General features: G+C 39.8%; 2 protein-coding genes across 2 annotated transcripts; both read left to right on the plus strand.

Annotated features, from left to right (window-relative positions):
* The first annotated feature begins 3657 nt into the window (after positions 1-3657).
* On the plus strand, positions 3658-13513 carry tgm2l (transglutaminase 2, like). The gene is made up of 15 exons (XM_058645815.1): positions 3658-3736; positions 5512-5682; positions 5776-6006; positions 6097-6215; positions 8807-8935; positions 9029-9206; positions 9864-9996; positions 10117-10220; positions 10382-10524; positions 10606-10705; positions 11408-11553; positions 11635-11764; positions 11857-12017; positions 12196-12329; positions 12916-13513. The coding sequence occupies exons 1-15, from the start codon at positions 3721-3723 to the stop codon at positions 13085-13087; spliced, it is 2067 nt and encodes a 688-aa protein (XP_058501798.1). The 5' UTR covers positions 3658-3720; the 3' UTR covers positions 13088-13513.
* Positions 13514-16016: 2503 nt separating this feature from the next.
* Positions 16017-25035, plus strand: pllp (plasmolipin). The gene is made up of 4 exons (XM_058646255.1): positions 16017-16626; positions 18915-19088; positions 19907-20023; positions 22586-25035. The coding sequence occupies exons 1-4, from the start codon at positions 16462-16464 to the stop codon at positions 22691-22693; spliced, it is 564 nt and encodes a 187-aa protein (XP_058502238.1). The 5' UTR covers positions 16017-16461; the 3' UTR covers positions 22694-25035.
* Positions 25036-25283: the final 248 nt, after the last annotated feature.

Raw genomic sequence — 25283 nt, forward strand, 5'->3', positions numbered from 1 at the left:
GTTACAGTTTGAAGGCTTCTTTATCCCCCTCCTTAAGATGTGTTTATGTAATTCTGTACAATCCCTTATCACATGAGAAATTGCATCGACAATCCGGTACTTTCCCTACAAGGAAGTATACGACAGCATATGAAGAAGTTCAACAGTTCATATAGGAAAACAACGGGACATCTATATGTCAGTGATCTGAGGAACCAACAACAATGACGTTATTAATTAGAACAATACGTTTTGTAACACATACACTCAATGACCTCTTTATTAGGTACACAGGACACCTCATAAAGTGGCAGGAGTGGCACCTGGTGTAGTCTTCTGCCTCGTGGTGTGATGAGCTGTGCGTTCAGAGATGGTCTTCTATAGACCATGGAGTTACTCTCGCATTTCTACAATTTCAAAGACTGCTACTGCACTTGATCTTTTCTCTTTTTTTTGGTCCATTCTTTATAAACTCTAGCACCATCTGTTTCCTCATCGTGATGTTCAGTTTGAACTCCTGTAGATTGTCTTTGCCATGTCTGCATTCCTAAACACACTGAGTTGCTGCCATGCAATCAACATGGGTGGTTGGATATTTGCCATAATAAGCATGTTAGAATGATGACCCTTGGGCAGATGAATCAAAAATGAAGGTTTTCCATTTACAAATAAAGTCACAGCAATAGAAAACACATGTGATCAATGATCCTGAGTTCTAGCCATCTTGTAAAATGGTGTCTTTTCATACAGTGTGGTACACTCTGGTACTACCATTAACAGGTGACCTATCAACATCATTGCTGTCTTTACACATTTTTGATTATGCTTTTTAAATTATTTTTTCTCCAAAAAAAAAAACCTTAACCGCACAATCACAATTAAGTTATAGAAAAATGTACTTCCCCTGAAGTGCAAGAGGTTTGTTAACTGTTATTTTTAAATTGCACATTGTACATTTTGAGAAAATACTAATGTGCACTTTACAAATCAAAAAATGTTTGCATTTCACATTTTTGGTGAGTGTCAGATTATTTATTATAAGGGTGAACACTGGTTGGAGGGGCCCCCTGTGAATTTTTGCCTAGGGCCCCAAGAGACTCTAGAATCGAGTGCGAGACAACATAATTCATTAATTCACCTTCCACCTTTGTGGACCTTTGTCCCTATTTAAATAAAATTCTATTCAAAAATTTGCTTTCCTTCATCTAAAGACTAACCCTTCACACAGTTTGCACCTTACGGCTTCTTCTGAATCATGAGAGAGTGACTTTATGGCAAACACTAAAACATTTATGGTTCAATTGTAAATTTAGCTGCAACTATTAAGTGAGCTCCTTGCTACTCAGAGTAACAAGGAGTCTTATTTCCTTGTTACTCTATCTTTGTCTTGACCTTCAAGGGCCTTGATGTCATTAATTGGCACTATACAAATAAAACTGAATGGAAGTCTTCATCCTCTGCAAGTGAATGCAAGGGATACTTGAGTAAAACTACCCGAAAATGACTTTGGCAGATGTTGAAGTCACTTTTTCTTTTATAATATTACTTAAGTAAAAGTCTGTACTTAAGTATTAAAAGTAATTGTCTGATATAAAATGTGCTTAAGTTTTAGAAGTAAAAGAATTGTTTAAAAAACAGTGAGGCGTTAGGATTGAGCCATAGTGGCGCAGTGGTCGACTTTCAAACAGGAAGTGTGTGTGTTCAATTCCTGGCACTGCTAGTCTACATGTGTCCTTGAGCAAACTGTAGTGTAAAGCAACTCATCAAGACTAGAAAAGAGTTAAATAAACACAGGCCATTACCAACTCTTCTTCTTTTGATTTTATTTGGTAGTAACAAAGATAGTTAAAGAAAATGTACTCGTAAAGGTACAATTCGCAAGACATATAAATAACAAAGTAAAGTACAGATGCGCATATTTATATTTTGGTATGTCATACAATATTGTAGAAAACTTACTATAAAACATTTCTATTAGCTGTTCTTCACGGTAGCCCCCTAAAAGAGGGTTAGGGGAGAAGAAATAGTTAAATAAAAGAAATAGAAATAGTTGAAGTCAATTCATTCAACTATTTCTATGCTATAAATTGGTCAGAAACTAAAACTGGAACTAACTTATAGTGTGTTGGTTAGCACAGCGTATCAAACAAAATCCTCACTGAATCTTTGCTATACTGCTTATTGAAGAGAATGATATCTCGTTGTAGCCCTCCTGCCTCTCAACATACAAGACATTTAGAAAAAAAGAAGATATAAGGAGATTATTACAGACACCAGAAAAGTGTGTGTGTGTGTGTGTGTGTGTCGCTGTGTAGAAAGAGGGTAAAAGAATATTCCAGTGCATTGCACTTTTCCTTTTTCTGTCACATTGGTGTGATCAGGAAACAAAGGTCAGACCTTCGTCTTCCCCGAAACATGACATCCCAGCATTCCACAGCTCAGCATCACACTGACAGTCAGGGAGATTCACTCACATTCAAAGACTTTTCTGCAAAGTGTTTGTTTTCTCAATACATGATGATCATGGGCGACTGGCAGGAGGTGGAAATCTGTAGAGAAAGGCTCGTCACGTATTTAGGGGTTTTTTTTATGGAGCAGACCACATACTATAAAGTATCTGAGAAAGTGACACACTATATATAACGTCATCAACGAGTTACAGAGAATCATGACACAAACTCTGTGGGGGAGTGGTCACCCAACACCCAGGACTCCCATTACTGACAGTAATCTGTGATGTGACTCACAAAACATCCTCACACAAGTGTGACACAAACAACTTTATTAAAGTTGAAAAATAAAAAATAAAAAACCTTTTTGTAAACGGGGGTGGGGGGGGGGGTCAAACCCTGCACACGTCACAGAGCAATCTATCAGATCTATCTATCTATCTATCTATCTATCTATCTGTCTGTCTATCTGTCTATCTATCTATCTATCTATCTATCTATCTATCTATCTATCTATCTATCTATCTGTCTGTCTATCTATCTATCTGTCTATCTGTCTGTCTATCTATCTGTCTATCTGTCTGTCTGTCTATCTGTCTATCTGTCTGTCTATCTATCTATCTGTCTATCTGTCTGTCTATCTATCTGTCTATCTGTCTGTCTATCTATCTATCTATCTATCTATCTATCTATCTATCTATCTATCTATCTATCTATCTATCTGTCTATCTGTCTGTCTATCTGTCTATCTGTCTGTCTATCTATCTCTCTATCTATCTATCTACGTTCTGACTGATCATTTTATGATGGATCATTCATTTGAATTGTTCTGCCATGGAAGCCATTATGCTGAAAAGTGATATATTAACCTTGAAATTGTAAAAGCCGCATGATACAGTATATATCACTGTAAATTCCTCAGGCTGGTCCCATGGTCAATATAACCACTGTAATTCCACATAAATTAACTAACTTAATTCCATACTATTTTTTATGATCTTAATAATAAATTGTGGGACTGATAAGGGATTATTTTGTCTTATCTTATCTCAGTCATTCATGCACACACTCACATACACACAGGGGCTGTAGTTCTTCGGTAAGTGAAGTCAGAGGTCAGAGAGGCATGCGTGGTGGTGAGTGAGTGAGTGTTTTGGGGTGAGTCTTGGTGTGTGTGTGTGTGTGAGTGTCACAGAAAGGGGGAGGGTCAATCACACGCTCTATAAATGCAGAACTGCAGCAGACACTCACCAAAGACGCAACTTTTAATCCACACGGGAAAAGTTCCGCAATGGACAACCAAAACGGTGAGTGATATCCTATCTGCTCCCCCTGGATATTAGATCTGCCCCCTCCATTTCTGCCTTCAAATCCAGGCTAAAAACCCACCTGTACTCCCTGGCCTTTCTTGTTCCCTAATCCTGTATTGCTTTTTCTCTATGTTTTCTGTGTTGTGTGCCCTGTCTTGAATGTTACTTATTTCACTATTCATGTTTTATCTTATTTAATAATAACTATTGGTCAAATGTTTTTTGTATTACTTTGTATTATTTTTGTGTCTTTTTTAGTCTTTCACTGTACAGCACTTTGGTCAGCTTATGCTGTGTGTAAATGTGCTTTATAAATTAAATTTACTTACTTACTTACTATCTGTCTGTCTATCTATCTATCTATCTATCTATCTATAGATAGATATATATATCTATATATATATATCTATCTATATATCTATCTATCTATCTATCTATCTATATCTATCTATCTATCTATCTATATCTATCTATCTATCTATCTATCTATCTATCTATCTATCTATCTATCAATCTATATCTATCTATCTATCTATATCTATCTATCTATATATATCTATCTATCTATCTATCTATCTATTTATCTGTCTGTCTATCGATTTATCGAACTCCACATAAGAAAAAGATGATGCTGTGTGTGAAAATTGTGCTGATGATTTGACACCAGGTTGTGATTTGACCCGTTCTGATTCCCACAGCAAATACGGGAGCAGCTTTTTCAGCATAGCAGCGACGTGACTCAGGCTAATCTTACAAGCCTTCCAAAAATAAATAAATACATTGATAGAAGAAAATTCCCACTACAGCATCAATCAAATATATAGTTCTATTTCTGAAATGTTAAATGTCTGTAATCAGTTCATTACCACTAATTGTTGAAGCTTAAAGTTTGTCCTCAAACTCAAATGACCTGTGGGCCACTGACGGCCTCGTCTGGTCAGTCGGGGGCCAGTTAAGTAAAAAAAAAAGCCCAACCTTCATCAATATGCCGTATTAATTCCTTTTTTTATATATGTACGCTATTGCCTCGTGTGAGCTTTTCTGTCTTTTACTTCTTCTGTCTTTTATCCATTATTCTGTGCAGCACTTTGGTCCACTGTGTTTGTTGCTTTACAAATACAGTTGGATTGGATAATTTCAAAATATAAGTGCTTGTTTTAATATGCAACAATAAAAAAAATTATTTATGATGCAAAATTAATCTATTCATTTAAAAATAAAAACATATAGAAATGACTTGTTACAACATGTGGCCCCCGGGCCGCCACTTTGAGACCCCTGGTTTAGGCAATAAGATTTAACACACAATATTTATGCTTTGTAAAGGTTGCCAAAAAAGACTTAATTCAGACAACTTTATTAATCCCAGAAATGCAATAAATTTACTGATTCTAATCAGTTCAATTCAACTCAAAATAAAAACTTAGTAGTAGAAAATACAACACAATCATTATCTTATCATTAGGTGTGAATGTCCAGGTCAATAAACCGAGGCTGGTGAAGAATAACAATACATAAAAGGTAATCAAGCAATAAAATAATGAATAGATCAATAAAAGACAGATAGTGGTGTAGAATAAGACAAAATACTCTAGGACATACACTTAAAAATAAGAAACCAACGTGAAAAATATATAAACATAACCGTAACAACAATAATAACAACATGAATAAGGCTGTGTTTTTCAGACAAGGACTGTAAAAAAATGCCCATTAAGAGACCAAAATGTAAAATAACTGGTTATTAACTTCACCTCTGTGCATCCTGTTAGGTGTGATTTCTAATGTGGAAGTGAGAAGTCATGAAAACAACCTGGTTCATCGCACCAGGGAGATCGATCGACAGCGTTTGATCGTGCGCAGGGGTCAACCTTTCTCCATAACCTTTCAGTGCCCTCACTCTCTGACCCCTAAACACCACCTGGAACTGGTCCTGTACCTTGGTGAGTACAACCCAAACCCTGGACAACCCTGATGTTTACATATATATGTATATATACACACATTCAGTGAAGATGTATCTTATTATTCTTCAGGTAAGAGAGATGAGGTGATTATCAAGGTTCAGGAAGAGTACAAAGCCAAAGACAAGTGGTGGTTCAACCAGCAGCAGGTGCAGGATGAAATGCTGTTGACTCTGCACAGTCCGGCGGACTCCATCATTGGACACTACCGTCTGGTGGTTTTGATCGTATCGCCGGACGGACACACGCTGGCAAAGACGGGCAAAATTGGATTCCACCTGCTCTTTAACCCATGGTGCAAAGGTATTTTGCTTTTTATCCAAACAACAAATAATGAAAGATTTTAACACGGTGAATATTGGCTTCAATCTCACTGTTATGTTTGTAAACCAGATGATGCTGTGTACCTCCCAGATGAAAGTCAGATCCACGAGTATATCATGAATGAAGATGGAATCATTTACATGGGGGAATGGTTACACATCGGAGAAAAACACTGGAATTTCGGACAGGTAACTCACTGACACTCTGTCTCTGACTTTGTTCACATTACCAGACTAAAGTGACTCATGTGACTTAGATTTTTGGTGCTAAGTGGACACAGGAATATAATTGATATCTGTCTGAGATAGTGTATATCAGGTACATGGCCATGCAACATGAGGAGAGCGTGCACATGTTTGTATTTCACATGAATGTCAGATATGTTTGAACAGCATTCATAGTGAGGACCTCAAAGATTTCTTTTACAAAGGAGACCTGGCCAAGATAGCACCAATAGTGTTGTCGTACTCGAGATCGGTCTTGGTCTCGAGACCACTTTTTGAAGATCTCGGTCTCGTCTCAGAATCGACTGCATTTTTACTCGGTCTTGTTTCGGTCTCGGACAAAGTGGACTCGGGATTTTATTTCAAGACCGGTCAAGACCACAACTGCGGGGATATCAATAAATTGCCTGTGCATTTTTGGATTAACTTGTTAATATCATTACTGTGATTTTGCGTAAATCGTATTACTTCGGGTGCAACCAATAACTTGACTCATTTATCATTTGAAATTGTTGTCACCGTTAACGGCTGTCACCCCTCCCGCCCCCTTTCACACGCCCCCCCTCAAAAGTGCATGTGAGTGACAGGAGAAGAGGCTGTGAGAAGTCAGCCAACTCATCTACAATAAAATTTGGTTACCTGAACCACAAATACTTTTTGTGCATAAATACCTCCAAAAGAAAACAACGTGTAAATTCTGCAAAGCGACGCTAACGGAGACGGCTGGGACCACGTCCAACTTTTACTGCCTCGGTCTTGGTCTTGTCTCAGTCTCGACCTCTCAAAGTCTTGGTCTTGTCTCGGTCTCGAACCCTCTAAGTCTTGGTCTTGTCTCAGTCTACTTCGCCGATTTGCATTTAGCTTTGTATTACTAGAATAGGAGTAGTATTTTTGAAAAATTGAAAAACATCATTCTTTTCTTTGTTACATGCCCACCAGTGACACTTGGTCCTGTTAACGTAACTGTTCACAAAGATGGCGGACACTGTTTACATTCTGGGTATGAAGTCCCGTCCCCCTACGAGTGGGTCTAAAAAGTGAGGAATAAGCGTTGCAGTTTCAAGCCTCGGACCAAGCATCACTGGTGAGCACGTAACAAAAAAAAGAATGAAGATATTTTTCGACTCAGGGGAAAACGAGGTTGGGAAGCACAATCTTTCAGAAATACTACACCTATTCTGGTGATACAACGCTAAATGCAAATCGGTGAAGTATTCCTTTAACCCTCAAAAACGGGGTGACAGAATGTGAGGTGTCCTCACTTTCCCATAATGTCCTGACTCAGGTTTTTTTGGTCCACACAAAGAGACCCTCACAAAAACGCACATTCTGAGCAGAGCATGCCTGTGTCTGTCAGAGTGATAGGTGGCCTATGTGTGAATTGTCACAGCAGCGTGACAGTGGACACGCCGGGGCTTTGGTTGGATCAGGAAATCGGTTCATTGGACGGAGGACAGTTCTGGGCAGGAGGTGTCAGAATGTAGCCAGACCACACAAACAAGGGCTTGTCCCTTCACAGTCCTCTGGGAGGACAGAGGGGAAGACAAACAGGGAGACCGTGTGTGCCAGACAAGCAAACAGATAGATGTAACCAAGTCTCACATACACAGAGAACAGCTCATGGGAAACAAATGTGAAATAAAATCGGTTCTTCTCTTTAAACCCTAAATTCAGGGCTCCCACACCTTGGTTGACATCAAATTCAAGGATTTTTCAAGGACTTTTCAGAACCAATTCCCTCAAATTCATAGACCTCAATGTGCCGACACATTTTAAGATGGGAGGGCAACTTGTAAGAGCTGCTTTGCCCATGATGGCGTCCACTTTTTTTGATTTGCAGCACGCTCTGCATCTGGACAAGTGATTGTTCTTGGCATCTCGGTCGAAGTCAGTCTTTGACATTTTCTTTGGTGAGACAGAGATCTTGGAATTTGCATTTCCCAGGCATCACATCATTTGCTCTCTCTTGCTTAACGTTACTCACTCATTGTTCTGCATGGAATCTCAGGTCAACAGCAGAGCGAGAGACAGTGGACAGTGTCCACAACACTGTTTGTTCTGCGTAGGCCTAGTCTGGGTACGAAACAGTAGGTGGTGTGGTAACAAACAAGGGAGTCATTTACCTAAATATCAACTGAACTTCTTTCTTCCACAAAATTCAAGTACATTCAATGACCCATGTCTATTTAGGGCAATTTACAAAATTTTCAAGGGCCTTAGAAGGTTGTTTTTTTTTCAAATTCACAAACTTTGAAGGATTTCAAGGACCCATGGGAACCCTGTTAATTGGTTGAATTGCAGGTCTTTTCTATAGCGAACTGAGTGGACGTGCACCTCAGGGAAAAAAAAAGCTTTCCACACAAATGAAGAATGTCTTTGTCCACATAAACCAAGAGGAGAGACAGTTGTACTGTAGTTTGTAGAAAACGTTTGTTGTGCTCTGCCAAATGTTACACAATGGACCGTTAACACTCAGCTTCTTCTTTTCCTCTGTCCTCGACTCTCTTGACATCCTTCTCTCAGTCTCAGACTCTCACTGTTACTGTCTGTTTCAGTTTGAAGACGACATAATGGACATCTGTTTTGACGTTCTGGACAACTCCAATGATGCCCTGAAGAATTCAAAGATGGACATTGAGAACCGATTTGACCCTGTCTACGTCAGCAGGATCGTCACTGCAATGGTGAAGATCTCCGACACTCACTTGTACCTGTCTTACTGACCTCCTGATAGTGCAGTGATTCACCTCGTCCTCGTGTTGTCTCCGTCTGTCCAGGTGAACTCTAACGGTGACAAGGGTGTGTTGAGCGGTCGCTGGGTCGCGCCTTATACTGATGGGGTCGCACCATATCGATGGACCGGCAGCGTGCCGATCCTCCAACTGTGGAAGAAGAGCGGCTTCAGGGCAGTGAAATATGGGCAGTGTTGGGTGTTTGCTGCTGTCGCCTGCACAGGTGAGCCATGATTCCAAAACACCTGCTCTTAAGATAAGATAAAGATAAGTGATGGGACAGGCACCTGGACACAGAGGATATATCTGGAGATATTCTGGTTCTGGTCTTTTAATAATAAAAAGTGAAAACTACAACTCATGGTGAGGAAGCTTTTATTAACTTAGCACAGAACCTTCACATTATTAAAAGTAAACTCAAAAGTTCTCCTTATTAGTAAGTATATTTATTATTTTTATTTTACACTAACGTATTTGTCTGCCTCTTTTTAATTCAATTCAATTCAATTTATGTGTATAGTGCACTGTACATAGTCAACATCATGGAGAGCAGAGGAACCCAACAATTCACACAATGAGCAAACTTTTAATTATAGCATTATAATAATGGTGATGATATGTATCATAATAATAGTAATAATAATAATAATAATAGCCTTGAAACTGGATCTGGATCCTGCAAGATTAGGTCAATTTAGTTACTTTTGTCCAACCAATATTTGTCCAATATTTCTTCATTGATAATTCCTGACAGTTTTGTCACATCTCTTTTAATAGCCCTCTGTTGCCTCCACATTTCAGTTGCATACAGGAAAGGAAAGGAAAAGAAAGGAAAGGAAATGTCTCAATCTGAAGTAAAGTGTGGCTTTTATCTTCACAGTGCTACGCTGTCTGGGAATCCCAACACGCCACATCACTAACTTTGCTTCAGCTCATGATACCGATGGAAACCTTTCTGTAGACACTCTGATTAATGAAAAAATGGAGACCATCAGCAAGAAAGACAGCACCTGGTACACTCTCACACACACACACACACACACACACACACAATCACTCACATGCTCACAAAGTAAGGGACAGAGGTTTAAAATGATGAAAACTATGAATTGTTTCTGATGTTGTGATTTCAGGAACTTCCACTGTTGGGTTGAATCCTGTATGAGAAGAGACGACCTTCCCGAAGGGAATGATGGCTGGCAGGTTTTGGACCCCACCCCTCAGGAACTGAGTGAAGGTACGTAAATGTTGACCTTCTCGCACCTCCACCTCTCTTTGCTCTCTTTGTATAAGACTAAACTGAGTTTTAGCTTCTAAATGAACTCTGTCAATGGTCTGATGTTTACAGGCATTGCTTAATGTTCAAAATAATAAAAAAAAGTAATTTCTGCCTCTCAGGTGTGTTTTGCTGTGGCCCGTGTCCGGTTAAGGCCATCAAGGAGGGAAATGTGGAAGTGAAATATGACACTCCCTTTGTCTTCGCCGAGGTGAACGCTGATATCATTGTGTGGCTGGTCAGACAGAATGGTGAACGGCAGAAGGTAAATGCTAATGTCATCAGGACTTTTGTCTTAACTGACCACGGTGATGATGATGATGATGATGATGACTGTTGTCGTTAGCTCACAGTGGACGAGAGTGGCGTGGGGAAGAACATCAGCACCAAGTGCATTCACAGCGACTGCAGAGAAGATGTCACTGCACATTACAAATATCCTGAAGGTTAGTTCAGATTTAAAAAAAAAAAACATGTTTAACCCTTGTTCATAATCACATGTATTTACTTCAGCGTGTGAACTGTTAAAGGGAGTGTATGCAAGATTATTCATGCACATAGACAGAAGATAAAATATGATGAATGGCCACCGGGGGGGCGACTCCACTGGTTGCATAAAGTTTATACTTCACACTTGATTGTTAACGTCTGTAAACATTTTCCTGTGGTCGTACGGGTCTCAACCATGGTTTCAGGTCTTCAGTAGAACATCTTCAGTGGACACCAGTGTGACTGACAGCTGGTATTGTCCACTTGAAGCCTGGTTGAAGATGACGCCCCTTTGTTTGCAAACAGCCGCGATTGTGGATGCTTTAGGACAAGAATTTGGGTGACACTGAACCAATAAATGGACAGATCATAACATGAGTTATGTTTGGCCTGTAGACTGATTTGTCAGGTTAGATTTATTTATTTTTGTGACATTATACGTTCTCTTGAACATCTCAAGTAAATCCAGGAAAAGAAGTCTACCAAATCTCTGTTCTTCATTTTTACACTACATGTCCGTTCATCATTCCCAATGTTCATTATTGGGTCCTACACTTGGACTTGCTCTTGATCCTGGACTGTATCTTCTCATGGTCATACATTTAGACTCATCATGGTCAGGAGTATGTTGTCTCTGACCGGCATTGTCTTCTGCACAGGCTCCAAAAACGAGAGGGAGGTGTATGAGAAGGCGGGGCGACGAGTCTCTAAGCCAAACAATGGCCTCACAGAACCACGACAGCTGCATCTGACAATCAAACGCACCAAGCCTGTATTTGGGACTGACTTTGATGTGATCGTTGAGGTATAGATGGGTGGAAGGATGGAGCGATGGATGGATGGATGTGTTTTCTTTTCATTAAACGAGAATCTCTTCCGCCCACAGGTGAACAATAATGGAAGCAACAACACCAAAGGGAAGTTGACCATTCTGGCTGAGGCCGCCACCTACAACACTATATGCTGTGGCGAGTGCCAGAAACACGCGACCAACGTTGCCGTGCCAGCTTATAAGAGTTAGTTGTTTTGTTGTGTTAGTAGTTGAGTTAGTTGTTCATTTTTATTTCATGGCAGAATGACGTTTTTTATTTTACTGTTTCACGTTCAGCCCACAAGGAGGTGCTACGCCTACGATACGAAGATTACGCCAAGTGTGTCACTGAGCACAATCTGATCAGAGTGAAAGCGCTGTTAGAAGTTCCCGGCGAGAGCAGTCCCATCTACACTGTGATCAACATCCCACTGAGCACACCTGAACTCCTCGTACAGGTGAGCACACACACACTTCATGAGGTCAGTCAGATTCTCTTCTGGGTCAATGGCAAGTGGACCTCACTTTTGAGGTAGCATTCCATTTGAAGGAATCCCCCCCTCAACTACAACAGGAATGCACTATGTACGCCATGTTCTTCCACAAAAAACACTGCGCTGTCCCCTTTGTGTCCAGGTGCATGGAAGGGCTTATCGGAATGAGCATGTGACAGCCTACATCTCCTTCACCAATCCTCTGCCTGTCCCACTGAAGGGTGGCGTCTTCACTGTGGAGGGCCACGGTCTCCCTGCCACAAAGATCCTTGTGGAGTAAGTGTTGGACAAGACGGACACATTCAACTTGACAGGCGAACGTCCTTACGCCGTAGAATATTTCTTTAGTCAATGAGAGGATCACAACAAGATGTTCAGATGGTTTCAATTGCAAGATTTTACTCAGTAAAGATGAAAATAGGCCAGAGAGACAGACAGACAGACAGACAGGGGAAGACACTCACTACGTTTACATGCACAGCTTAGTCGAGCTGTGGCCCAAAGCTCGACTCAGTCGGGCAATCGGACAACGTACGGAGGAGAAATTTGATTTACTGACTGTGTACGTCTGACTCCGCCTCCATAAAAACAGAAAACAGAGAAAATCAGACCCACTGCCCTGTCTGTGTTTTAGATTTTAGATTTAGTTTCCCTGCACCAACACACCTTATTCAACTGCTCAGCAAGCACTGCAGAAGCCTGATAACGACCCATTTATGTGAATCAATCTAAAACATGCAGGGCAGTGGGTTCCCAGGACCAGGGTTGAATCACAAACAACAGGAAGGATAAGGGAATGTGAAAGATAAAGAGAATAAACTCACAGAGTCCTGACTAAACCTTTTTTTTTTTACTCTTTCAGTGGGGACATTTTTCCAGGCTCCAAGGTTTCGGTCAAATTCTCCTTCTTGCCCCTGAGGGTCGGGGTGAGGAAGATCCTGGTAGACTTTGACTCCGACAGGCTGAAGGACGTGAAAGGAGTCACAGCTGTGGTCGTCCACAGCAGGAGGACAAGCAGAATCCCGTTTGCCTAAAAGTATTTCAGCTGAACTGAAACAGACACAGAAAAGTAGAACATTCCTGACTTTATGCCTGACACTATAGGTGCACACGGAAATGCACAGAAACAAATATCATCAATGCCTTTTGTAGATTAGAACGTCTTTCTTGACTGCATGTATTTCCTTAATCTCATCTTTACTGTAAATTATTGTTTAAATTTTTTTTCAAAAATCATTGATATTTGGGCGCATTTAAACTGTTTTCTGATTGTTGACACATATCTGGGAAAAGAAAATATGCTGTGTTGTTTTGGGAGGTTTTTTTTGCACTATTTCCAATCCCATTTTAACCTAAACCTGAATTTAAGAAACATTTCTTTTGTTAATGACTTGCTTTGCTCAAAGTGATAATAAATGTATGTATTCAGGTTACTCTCAATAAAGATTTTCTTTTTCACAAGTAGGCTTTAATGTGATGTGTTATGAAGACCAAAGACTTAAGCATGAGCTATTTGGTTCATTTGTTTTATATGAGCAGAATATTCCACATCCATGTATCTATTTCTTCACTGCCAGTCATATTGCATCAGAACAGAAGAGAATGGATTTATTTATTGGGTGTATTTGACACCGAGAATCTAAAACCGCGTAAAGGCACTTTTAGATTCTCTCCGTGTTATATTGTTGAAGAGGCATCATCTGTAAAAGTCTTTTTATTCTTAGTGTATAATGGAAGATAAGAGCTTATATAAGAGGTTATATAAGCCTTGGATCAACCTCTGATGTTTTGGAAACTTTGCTTTAAGCTGCTGCAGAAAGAAGCAAATGACAGCATCTGACTTTAACTGTAGGCAAGTATTTGTACCAGTAGATGGAGCAAGAGTTCCACTGCCGCTGAGCCACTGACAAGACAAACGTGTCTCCCGGTTTGCAACCAAACACATCACACAATAAAATCAGGAAGTGGTTAAAAAGCCACGGCATATCAGTGTGCTTTGTTTTACGCAGGAAATAATGACTTCACCCTACGTAGTGGGAGTATTGTTTTTAGTGGCTCTGCATGTCTGTCTATCTGTCTGTCTGCTTGTTTGTTTGTGTTTCCGCACTTGCACTTGCCAATATGACCAGCAGAGGCCGCCAGAGGCCTGGGTGAAGTCTGCCATCTCTGATTTCCTTGTTTTTTATCATGTTATTAACAATGTATTAATTTATTTATCCACTGATCCGCTAAGACTGTAATTTTATCTTTTTTACTTTTAGTTTTTGTAAATTTCTTACTATTGTATTGTATTGCATTTTATTTTTATTTTTATTCTTTATTTTATTCCTAGTTTTATTTTTATTCTATTCTCATTTCTTAACTGAGCTGTTGTGAATGTGCTCCCCCCTGGAGGAGGAATAAAGTTCAATTCAATTCAAGACAGTAGCATTTCTGTTACAGAGTATTTCATGGCAAATCCTTTCAAAGAGGAAACAAGAGGGAAGAAGAAAGGGAACATTTAGCTATCTTGTACATGTATTTATAGCCGCCTGAACCCAAATTGGTAACTTTCGTTGTTTTTATAAGTGCTTTTAAATGTCACGGTTCGAGGAACAGGCAAGGGAGAACCCAAAAGCTTGACAACGAGGCAGTCAAGTTTGTGGAGGAAAAGGCACTTTGTCCAACAGTCAGAATCAAAACCAGGAAATCAGTCCAGAAACAGACAAACAAATCCAACAAGGGGCAGGTAGCAACCCAAAGTCCAAGACAGGCAAACGGGCTCAGAACAAAAGGGCAATCTAGAAAATGCTGGAACACTTGGCAGAAAAACTAGCACACAAGACAATCTGGGAGGGGTAGAAATGAAAATGGACTGGTATATATACACAGAGGGACTAATGAGCAAATGGACTGCAGGTGAGGAGATGGGTGGGGAAAACCAGGTGAGGGAAATGAGTTGATTGCATTGCATGGAGGAAAGGCGGGATCTGAATTGACAGGAGAATTACTGACAAGACATGGATACAAATAAAAAGAAAAAACTAACAACGTTCGTGTAACAAGGTTACATTAAAAACAAAGCAGGCCTGGATTTGAACCATGAACTGTGGAGAGCAGTCACTCTCACATTCCCTGGTTATAAAGTGATCTTCCACTTTTAATCCATTTGCCGTCTTTAAGTTGTAAATAATTAGGCAATATATAATAAATGCAAATAAATAATTGCTTTTTCCATGCACTTACATACAGAAATGCTTCAATCTACCATGTGAGGATCATTTGGCGTCTTTTTATAAACGCAGATAGGTGCAGCACTCCGTCGTGATTGGTCAAATGTTGGAGCAGGACAAATGTGATTGGCTGGAGAATGTTGGAGCCATGGATTTCAGGCGTGGGAGGCGAGGGTTTGAATCCCACTTTTTGTAAGAGTTTCTTACAAAAAATTGACTTAAATCCACTTTAATTTTTCATTTATATTTATTACAGAAAAAAATCTTATGACTGCTTTTGTATGTTTTACAAAGAGAAGTTGATGTTCTGGTGTCTTTTTCCCTTTACATTGGACTTTCAGGGTTTGAAATGGGATGAACTCACAACAATTTGTGCTGAAAAATCCTCCAGAGCAACAGTGTAGAGCTGTGGTTCACCATCAGAGGAAGCTTGCGTACCACAGTTTGAGAACCATGGGTGTAGAGCATTCTGCTGTTAGTCATTTTGTGACGGCTTTTTTTTCTACACATTGTTTGGCATCCTGTTTGGTCACTTTTGTCATTTATTAAACCCTCCACGGTGGCGTCTCACCTGTTAGTAGGACATGTATGCACACATCCAACCCACGAGGGCGTCACTGAGTCATATTCTGTCTCACACCCCTCTCGTCCACCTCCTTCCTCCTCCTCCTCCTCCTCCCTGTTTTCAAATACATTAATGAGTCACTCAGGGGAAAGGCAGGGACATATGGGAGGTATCAGAGAGAGCACACAGAGGATGATGATGAAACACTGACTGTGTGTGTGTGTGTGAGAGAGAGAGAGAGAGAGAGAGAGAGAGAGAGAGAGAGACACCAGCACCGTTAGACACCTGTCAGTACAGGTGGGAACTGTAGACTGTGAATATCTGAACGTGAAGATTTCACTGGAGGACTCCACTTTAACTCCTGGACTTTAATATCCATTGATGTTTCATGTAATATTTGTGTTTTGGCTGTTACTGAACTCTAATACCGACACTTGATGTAGTCGGTGTTTAGCAAATCCCAGGAACATTGGACGTTTTCTGTGGATTGACAAGCTGCTCTTGGAGGAAAACTGCTTCTTGGACACTTTCCCTTTTCATTCGGAAGACGGTTATCACTGCCTGAAGGAGTTTGTTTGTTTGTTTGTTTGTTTTCGTGAGACACTCTTCTTCAGAGAAGCTGTGTGTGATCATGGCAGACTTCCCATCCAAAGTTACCACAGAGACCAGCTCGCCCAACTCCCAGGGCCCGCAGCAGGGTGGCAACAGCCTCCGACAGCTGGCTGCTGGATTCACCACCTCGATGGACACGCTCTTCGTCCGAAGCATCCCAGGCATCCTCATGATCACTGAGATAGTACGTAACAGATCCTGAGCTGTTCAATGTCGACTCTTTTCCATTCCATATCTGTTGAGCTCACTGTGAAAGAAGCCACTCCTATCTTAATTTTGAGATTATGAAAACTTCTAAATCAGCTTGTCTTGTATTTCAGGTTTTCCCTGTTATTTGATGACAGTGGAAAACCTCACATGGATCCAGGACAAGCAATTAGCAACTAACAATTATTTTCCTACTCAATGAATCTGTCAATTATTTTCTTGATTCATGTATCAGTTTTGTCCATAAATAATGAATTAATTGTTATATGGAGCAGAGAAAAGACAGACAGACGGACGACTTTGTTAATCCCTTTGGGAGGTTCCCTTGGGGAAATTAAAAACGGAGAATTATCAGTTTGGTCAGTTTAATTATTAGAAAAAAGTTGAACCAATGATAAAAATAGTTGATGATTAATTCAATCATCAACAAAAAAATGATTAATCATTGCAGACTTACGAGTAATATCATATTTCCCAAGTGTACATTCATTGTGAAGGAAGATTTAAAGGCAAACCACACCACGAGATCAACTTTTGTTGTGTTGTAGTCAACATTACAGCAGCACCAGATAAAGATATGTATATATGCACTCTAAATGCAGTTCTACAGGAATTTGAATGTGCGCAAACAAAACACAAGTCCGGGTTCATTTCACACACCTGTTGACGTGAAGCTAAAATGGGTTTTTTTGCACTGTAAGGTTTGTAATGTTTGCTCCAATATTTGATGTAGAGACAACACGCCAAGCAAAGACACACAACGTTTTATATATACAACATTATATAATAGCTCCAAGCCATTTACACTTCCGCTGATGTATTTGCACATAGACTCTGTCCACAGAGAGAACATGTGACTGGCTGGATGACTGACAGCAGCGGGAGACCTTTGTCCCCCTGAGGGCCCTGACACCATTCTGACAAACCCCATCGTTACACTGAACCTTAAGCCTTCAAGGACGGAGGGGACCACTGTTAATGTTTTCCCTCCGTATATGACTGTTAAACATTCTCCAGCCCTGTATGTTATACGCGTTGGCTTGTGACTGCATTGTAGTAGTAGTAGGTCCAGCGAGGCCAGATGTCAGCAGTTGTGTATATGAAATGGTAATAAACATATGAACGAGCGTGATCCAAGTAAATCAGTAACGCTGCAGTCATTTTTTACTGTTTTAATCAGGAAACTGAGGTGATCTGAAGTTCCTCTCGGTCAGAACACGGGTCTTTGTTAACGTGGCTCCTGCTGTGTGTGTGTGTGTGTGTGTGTGTGTATCAGGTGTGTAAAAAGTGAAATTTGACCACTGCATACATAATAGACTCTCCTTTCATGCCCTTTCTCATGGGGCAGGAGCAAAGAGACACTGAAGCAAAGAGAGGAGCCTTGTTTTCAGACTTTTCAGATGTCACTGGACTGTCCAGCTAAAGGTCCAGTGTGTAAAATTTGGGCAAAATTGTTTTCATTTGAAAGAAATTAAAGATTTCTACAAGTCAACTTGTAGGAATTGTTGTTTTTCATTACCCCAGAATGAGCTGTTTCTATTTATACAATGTCAGGAGCTAGGTTAACTCTACAAAGGCTGCCATTTTGGACCTCCATGTTATTACAGTAACATCTTTTAAGATTTGATGATAGCTCAAGGCCTCATTGGTTCTCCAACACACTTGGAAGGAAAGGGTGGGGTGAGAGACATTCAGCTACAACATGAAACATCACAAATACAGGTTACATTTTACACACTGTACCTTTACTTTCAACTGCTTCTGCAACTATGCAATCACATGGCAGCAACTCAGTGCATTTAAGCATGTAGACGTGGTCAACACGGCCTGAGTGATGGTCGTTGATGCCACTGGTCAGAAGAGAAGGACGAGACTGGTTTGAGATGATAGAGAAAGGAAACAACTACAACTAAGTTAGTTACAACTAAGGTATCCATGAACGCACAACATTCCCTCACATCATTGGAAGTCCAGTGTACCTTAGAACGGGGCCAGTGAGTGAGTTTTTGTTTGGGAAGCATTGCCTCCCTATCTGTGAGTGGGTTTGTTCCCCACTGACCAAAGATATGCTGACTGGAATTAGTTTAATTGGATTTAAGTGTAAATGTGAGTGTGAGGAAGCAGCAGTGAAGGTAAAGACTAGTCATGGTTTCCTGGAACAACTCATGCAGGAAAAACAGAACCACGACACCATTCAGAACAACAAAAAGAAGAAGAGGAAGTGTAGCAGAAAATGTTTCATGACCTCTCATGTTTTCTCTCCAGGTCCTGGGGCTCCTCCACTGGGCATTGATAGCCAGTAGCCCCTACACTCTATTGCCAGCATACGGTTGGGTGATGTTTGTGGCCGTCACTCTGTGGATCCTCACCACCATCCTGTTCTTCATGATCCTGTTCAGCGTCCCACGACATCTCACTGCTGTCCCCTGGCCTTTGACGGTAGGCAGTGAGAGGAGAGGGAAGTAGGAGGGAGGAGGAGGAAGGAAAAGTTTTTTTTATACATTTGTTGTTTAATTTATTTCATGGTATGCTGTGGAAGAGGATTGGGCCACATGAGTGTTTTTGGAAACAAAATAAAGAAAATGCAAAAGGATTCTGAAGGTAAAGTCAGAATTCTGTGTAAATTTGATGATTAAAGTTAGAATTGTGAGATAAATATTCAGATTTCTGAGAAATAAGTCCGAATTACAGTCAATATTCTGAGAAAAAGTCAGAATTCTGTGGAAAAAAAACGCCAACATTCTAAGAAAAGTCTGAATTCTGAGAAAAAAGTCAGAATTTAAGTCAGAATTCTGAGATTAAAGACATCATTCTTGCTTTTTATTTTATTTTTTATTTAGTTTCCAAAGAAATTCACATGTGAAGAAAGTCTGTCAGACAGTTTCAAGTTTACGCCAACGTTTGTGTGTAAACACTCACAACTGTGCTCATTTGGTGAACTGATGAATGTCAACCGCTCGCTATACTACATCACTGGTAAAGCAGAATTAGATTAAGATGGAGTGAGAGATAAGGTGACAGTAATTATTATTTAATTAATTAATTATTATTATTGTGTTTACTTTTCTACACACTCTGGTTAATACTACCTCAGCTCCACTCTAATCACATATATATACCCTTGGTATAAAGTGTATTTCTGATTTCCCTAAACCAGAGGATGCTCGCGTACCACAGCTTGAGAACCGAACCATGGGCGTACAGACTAACAGAAAGGTAAAGCTGTGATGAAACTAATGCCTCTCCCCCTCTGCCAGGTGATGGTGTATCACGGCGCGGCCACAGTCCTGTATCTATCCGCCTTCGCAGCCAACGCAGCATCCGTCCACCCTTTCCAAGGTTTCTACTTCTTTGGACATTTCGCAGCTGCCGCCGTAAGACGCACAACACATCACACTTTTCACACATCACACATCAAACAACTGGTTACAGAAGCAACACATACAATCATAACTCCTTTAATATCATTCTATGAGTCAGCGTTTGAACACTGAATTCTTGTTTTAGTCTCTCTCCTCCTCTCCCTTCACTCTGGCTCTGTGTGTTTTTCTGATAACAATGTTTATTGTGGCAAGTACACACTCACTCACACACACACACACACACACACACACACACAACTTATTTGTCACGTTACCATGAAGCGTGTCATGTGCTTAGTTACCTTTGTAGCACGGTTGATAGCCACTTACTCGACTTTTGACCTCTTTAAGACACTCACCCTCACAGAAAACAAGGCTGCAGGAGAACGACAGGATTCAGCCCCTACTCAAAAGGCTCACCTGTTAAAATCTGTTAGACGGAGGAAATAATCAACCAGAGAAGGCGAGGCAGCAGTAGACCCAGCAGCTTCTGTGTCTCTAAGTGCTAAAAAGAAAATGCTGATTTTTCTCTTTAGACTCTGTTGTAGAATTGTTAACAAACAGTTTCCAGCGGAAACATTTTGTCTTAAACTGGAGTAACTTAGTAGGCAAGTCTTGTGAAGAGGCTAAAATGTGTTGACACTGACACTGTGTCGAAACACTCACACAGTCACACCTTAAGAAAACATGGACTATCACTTTAAAGAGGGAGAAATCGATGCACAGAAGTTTGTTTTATTTGTGTTTGTGTTGACCTTCTCGGGACCAGTAGTCCAGGTCCAGAGAACGTACAAACCTTTCTCTGTGGGGACATTTCGTCTGTCCCCCGACAACTTTAAAGGACTAGTTCAGGGTTAAGACCGATTTTAGGGTTAGGGCTAGAATTGGGTTTAAGTTAGAGTTAAGGTTCGGGAATGCATTATGACAATGATGTGTCCTCCTCACTCGGTACTGTTTTTAGGGTTAGAATTAGGTTTTGGTTAAGGTTAGGTTAAAGGTAAGGGTTAAGCATTTAGTTGTGATGGTTACTAAGCATTTAGTTGTGATGGTTATTAAGCATTTAGTTGTGATGGTTATTAAGCATTTAGTTCTGATGGTTATTAAGCATTTAGTTGTGGTGGTTACTAAGCATTTAGTTGTGATGGTTATTAAGCATTTAGTTGTGGTGGTTACTAAGCATTTAGTTGTGATGGTTACTAAGCATTTAGTTGTGATGGTTATTAAGCATTTAGTTGTGGTGGTTACTAAGCATTTAGTTGTGATGGTTACTAAGCATTTAGTTGTGATGGTTATTAAGCATTTAGTTGTGGTGGTTATTAAGCATTTAGTTGTGGTGGTTATTAAGCATTTATTTGTGATGGTTACTAAGCATTTAGTTGTGATGGTTATTAAGCATTTAGTTGTAATGGTTAAGACTAGGTTAAGGGCTACGTATTTAGTTGTGATGGTTAAGGTTATAGGTTAAGGGGCTAGTAATTACATGTGTCCGTGCTGTGCAAGAATGTGTGTGAGGAGACTTTGGCCCATAGCAGGTACCATATAACTTGTATTTTCCGACACACACACACACACACACACACACACTGGCCCAATGTTATCACACACACAATTTGCAATTTTACTGCATTTTATTACACATTATATAACATTATTATTGTTATTATTATAGAGTTTCGCAATCCTGGTCTTGGTTAGGTTTGGGCAATACACCGGTAAGTAAGAGTTATACCGGTATATTTTTGAAAGAGATATGTAGTTGAGACAATATCGCCACACCGGTATTTATATATTATTTTTATGTTGCTTTGCGAACGCTATTTAATAAAGCCGACCGCTTCTCTCTGAGCCTACAAGCTTAATCAATCACGCCCCTTACATGTACGTGCTACGTAGTGTTCTCCCACCCACGCTACGCAACAGACATTTAACCGAAAACGTGGCGGACACAGTTTAGTTGGAGAGTGAGCAGTTGGTGGCTAAGAAAAAGAATAATAGCGCTGTTATTTTCCTAAATGTGTACTTTTACTCCGATACATTATTCTTAACCATCTTCGTTACTCGTTAATACAAAATAAAAGTTGAGCTGTTGTCGCAAGTTTTTAGCAGCACATGATGTAAATGGTAAGTTAAGCATAAGGTTCTTGAAATTGCAATTGTTTTTATCAGGACATTTCAGGTTTTTCATAATACGTTTTGTAAAAACATGTGGAGTTCTTGTTGTTTATAGGTTATTATGCTATTATTTAGCATAGCATATAGCATAATTAGCATAATTTTACCCTGAACTAACATGAGTTTGAGACTGAAGGGAACATTCAATCTTTGTTTCTGCACAAATATCACACAGTGGGTTTTTTGAATGAAAATGAGAATAATGAATTCCCTCTGCAATTCCTGTCAAAATAATCACAATTAGATATTTATTAAAAATGATTCAGCATGATAGGACCAGGATTGAGAACCCCTGCATTATTGCATTTTTTAAAACAAAAAGTGAATATGTCTTTGATTGGCGTCAGCTGTTTGCTGTGCATTCTGATGTGTGTGTGTGTGTGTGTGTGTGTGTGTGTCCAGTTCTTTGGCGCTGTTGTGACCGTGGCGTACGGTGCCAGTGCTTTCTTCTCCTATGTGGACTGGAAGGAAGACGGAAGAAACGCAGCCACCAGCACAGTGCCCACCTAGGACTCCAACATGAAACTGACGCTGCTTCTGGGAAAAAAACACTCCTTATGTTTTTCTTTCCCTCAAAGATACTATATTCATGTGGATAGTCTGCTAACGCTATCCACATACTAACGCTACTTAACACAATCAAATCAAGTCACTGTCATGGAAACATCAACAAATCCTGACCTCAGCTCCAGTATTATCAAGAGGGTGAAGCCCTAATCTAAGGAATTCATACTAGATTTATACCCTCAATATCAACACTGGATTATCCATATAAAACATATATATTGACGCTGTTTTCGGCAACACAGTATCCACAGTTTCTCTTTGAAGAGGAACATTTATGCATTTAACAACAATTTGGCAAAAATGACTCAATGTTTGAGCAAAAGAAGAAATCAACAAGCATGAAGAAGAGTTTTTGATACGGATGAGTGTAGAGCCTACTTGATAATTTGGGGTTATAATCTTCCTCTTTTAAGAGGTTTAATGGCAGCTTGATTCCATGATGTCGCATTACTGCCACCTTCTGGAATTACACTACACTACACCACACTACTCACCTGAAGTAGGACAAAACATGTTTTTAATATAAATAAATTAGGAAAAAGTTAAGAAAATTGGATGCTGTTAAAGTTCCACTAAATGTCTCAAACTGTGGTGCATGTAACACCAGTGGTACGCTAGCTTCCTCTGGTGGTACTTGGAGGAAAATACTGTTCTACTGTATGAACCAGGGTATGTGATCAGAGTGTGTAGGAAATTACATTTTAAACGAAAGTGAAATAGAGGAGGATGATGAGAGAGCAATTTATCTTATCGGGAATAAATCTGCCTCCTGTGAAACGTCCTTAGCTGACTGAAATGTCAATAGATGTTAATCCACAAAAAGTTTAAAGTTTATTTGTAACACGAGTAAAAATAAAATATGCCAAAATACTTGGTGTCTCAAAGACGATAAAATATCACAATAATTTACTGTATCAATGGTTTATTCCTCACCCCTAGTACTACTTAATTACTCATGTGTAAGATTAAGATTTTAAATTATTCCCATTTGGCTGAAATGAAATGTCATGTATGTATTTAAATGTACAATCAATTGAATGTATGAAGTGTTGCTTTAATGAACCACAGAACGAACCCTTCATATTCACATCAGCAGCGGGAATTTTTCTCAAATTTCCAAGTTTGTAGTTGGTAGTTTGAACTGGAGCGCCCCCTTCAGGTCGGGTTTCCAAGGCGCAACAACCTCACAAACCCTGTCACATGATTCCAAAGTGGCTGCCATTCGTGTCAGTTGTACAAACAAAACAAAAAAACGTCACTAAGACTGTGACGTCACCCTGCTGCTAAATCCTACACACGATGAGCTGATTATTTTCTTAATATGTGTAAAGAAAGAGGACATTGTGTATTGCGTGATATAAAAATCAAATCTGCACCATGAAATGGAAAAAATTGGATCTATTGTTTTGTGGATGAGATGTTTTGTCAGCTTGGACGTACTGGATCTTCCTCTGAAAACCAAGACTTTAAAGATTTGAAACTTGTTGTTTACCACACAGACGTACCAGGAAGCATCACTGATATTACTAAAAGATCCTTTGGTACTGTCTTTGTTTTTGTTTACTCAGTATGATGTTTTAAGAATGAGTGTCTGCACTGGAGATTTAAAACAATATTCAGACGGTAAACATGTGTTTACAAATGCAGTGATTCCCAAACTAGGGGTCAAACTAATGTCCTTTTGAATCATGTGAGTTCCAAGTGTCTGGCTTTGGGGGTCAGGGGGCAGAACATTTAAGAGAATCACTGACACAGAGTTTTAAAATCTGCACAGAAGAAGCCAAAATAAAATGTACATACTGTATGTCAAGTTGTAGATTGCAATTGGACAGACTGATGTTTCCCGGCTCCAACACACACCTGATTGTGATTCTGCAGAACCCTGGTAACGACACACTCATTTGAATCAGGTGTGTTGGAGCAGGGAAACAGACTCAGGTGTGTTTGATTTATCACACAGACTCACATTCCAATCCTGGTTTTCCTTAACAGTTCATGTTTATATCCGTGAGTGTAATTTATCATTTCGCATGTTTGTGTTATAGGATTGTGGGAATTGATTTGTTCTGTCTGTGTTAGTTTATCTACTTTTACCTTCACACAATGGTTCAGTCCAATTAGGGTGGAGCTAGGAGGAGTATAAGAAGCCACCCGAGCATGAGGTGGTTTGGGAGAAGGGATGTTGTGTCAGAGGGATGTTTTGAATTTGTTTGAATGTTTGTTGTTTTCCTGGGACCTTGGCTTTTTCTTCTGTTGCACTTTTGGGCAATAAAATCACAAACTTCTGTTGTTGAGAACTTCTTCAAGCAAATGTAGCCTCACTACCTGCAATTTTACAAATATTTACACTTGTAATAAAACAGTCTGATGATGCAGTCTTGGTACAGGATTTTTAACCCTTTAACACCGAGCATGTCGCAGATGACACATTTGCGCAAGTGCAATTTGTGCTTCCGTAATTACAAGGCGGTTTGTGCTCTTGGAAAGAAGTTGCAAGTCAAAGTCAATATGTGGTTATTTGGTCATTTCACTC

This window comes from Solea solea, chromosome 12, assembly GCF_958295425.1.
Source record: "Solea solea chromosome 12, fSolSol10.1, whole genome shotgun sequence".
Classification (NCBI taxonomy): Eukaryota; Metazoa; Chordata; class Actinopteri; order Pleuronectiformes; family Soleidae; genus Solea; species Solea solea.

What these genes read in the sequence shown, in the direction of transcription:
- tgm2l (XM_058645815.1), top strand. An exon ending in GGAACTGGTCCTGTACCTTG is followed by an intron (nt 5,683 to 5,775) that starts GTGAGTACAACC and finishes ATTATTCTTCAG; the next exon opens with GTAAGAGAGATGAGGTGATT. An exon ending in GCCACAAAGATCCTTGTGGA is followed by an intron (nt 12,330 to 12,915) that starts GTAAGTGTTGGA and finishes TTACTCTTTCAG; the next exon opens with TGGGGACATTTTTCCAGGCT.
- pllp (XM_058646255.1), top strand. Translation starts at nt 16,462, where the DNA reads ATGGCAGACTTCCCATCCAAAGTTACCACAGAGACCAGCTCGCCCAAC. An exon ending in TCCTCATGATCACTGAGATA is followed by an intron (nt 16,627 to 18,914) that starts GTACGTAACAGA and finishes TTTTCTCTCCAG; the next exon opens with GTCCTGGGGCTCCTCCACTG. An exon ending in CTGTCCCCTGGCCTTTGACG is followed by an intron (nt 19,089 to 19,906) that starts GTAGGCAGTGAG and finishes CCCCTCTGCCAG; the next exon opens with GTGATGGTGTATCACGGCGC.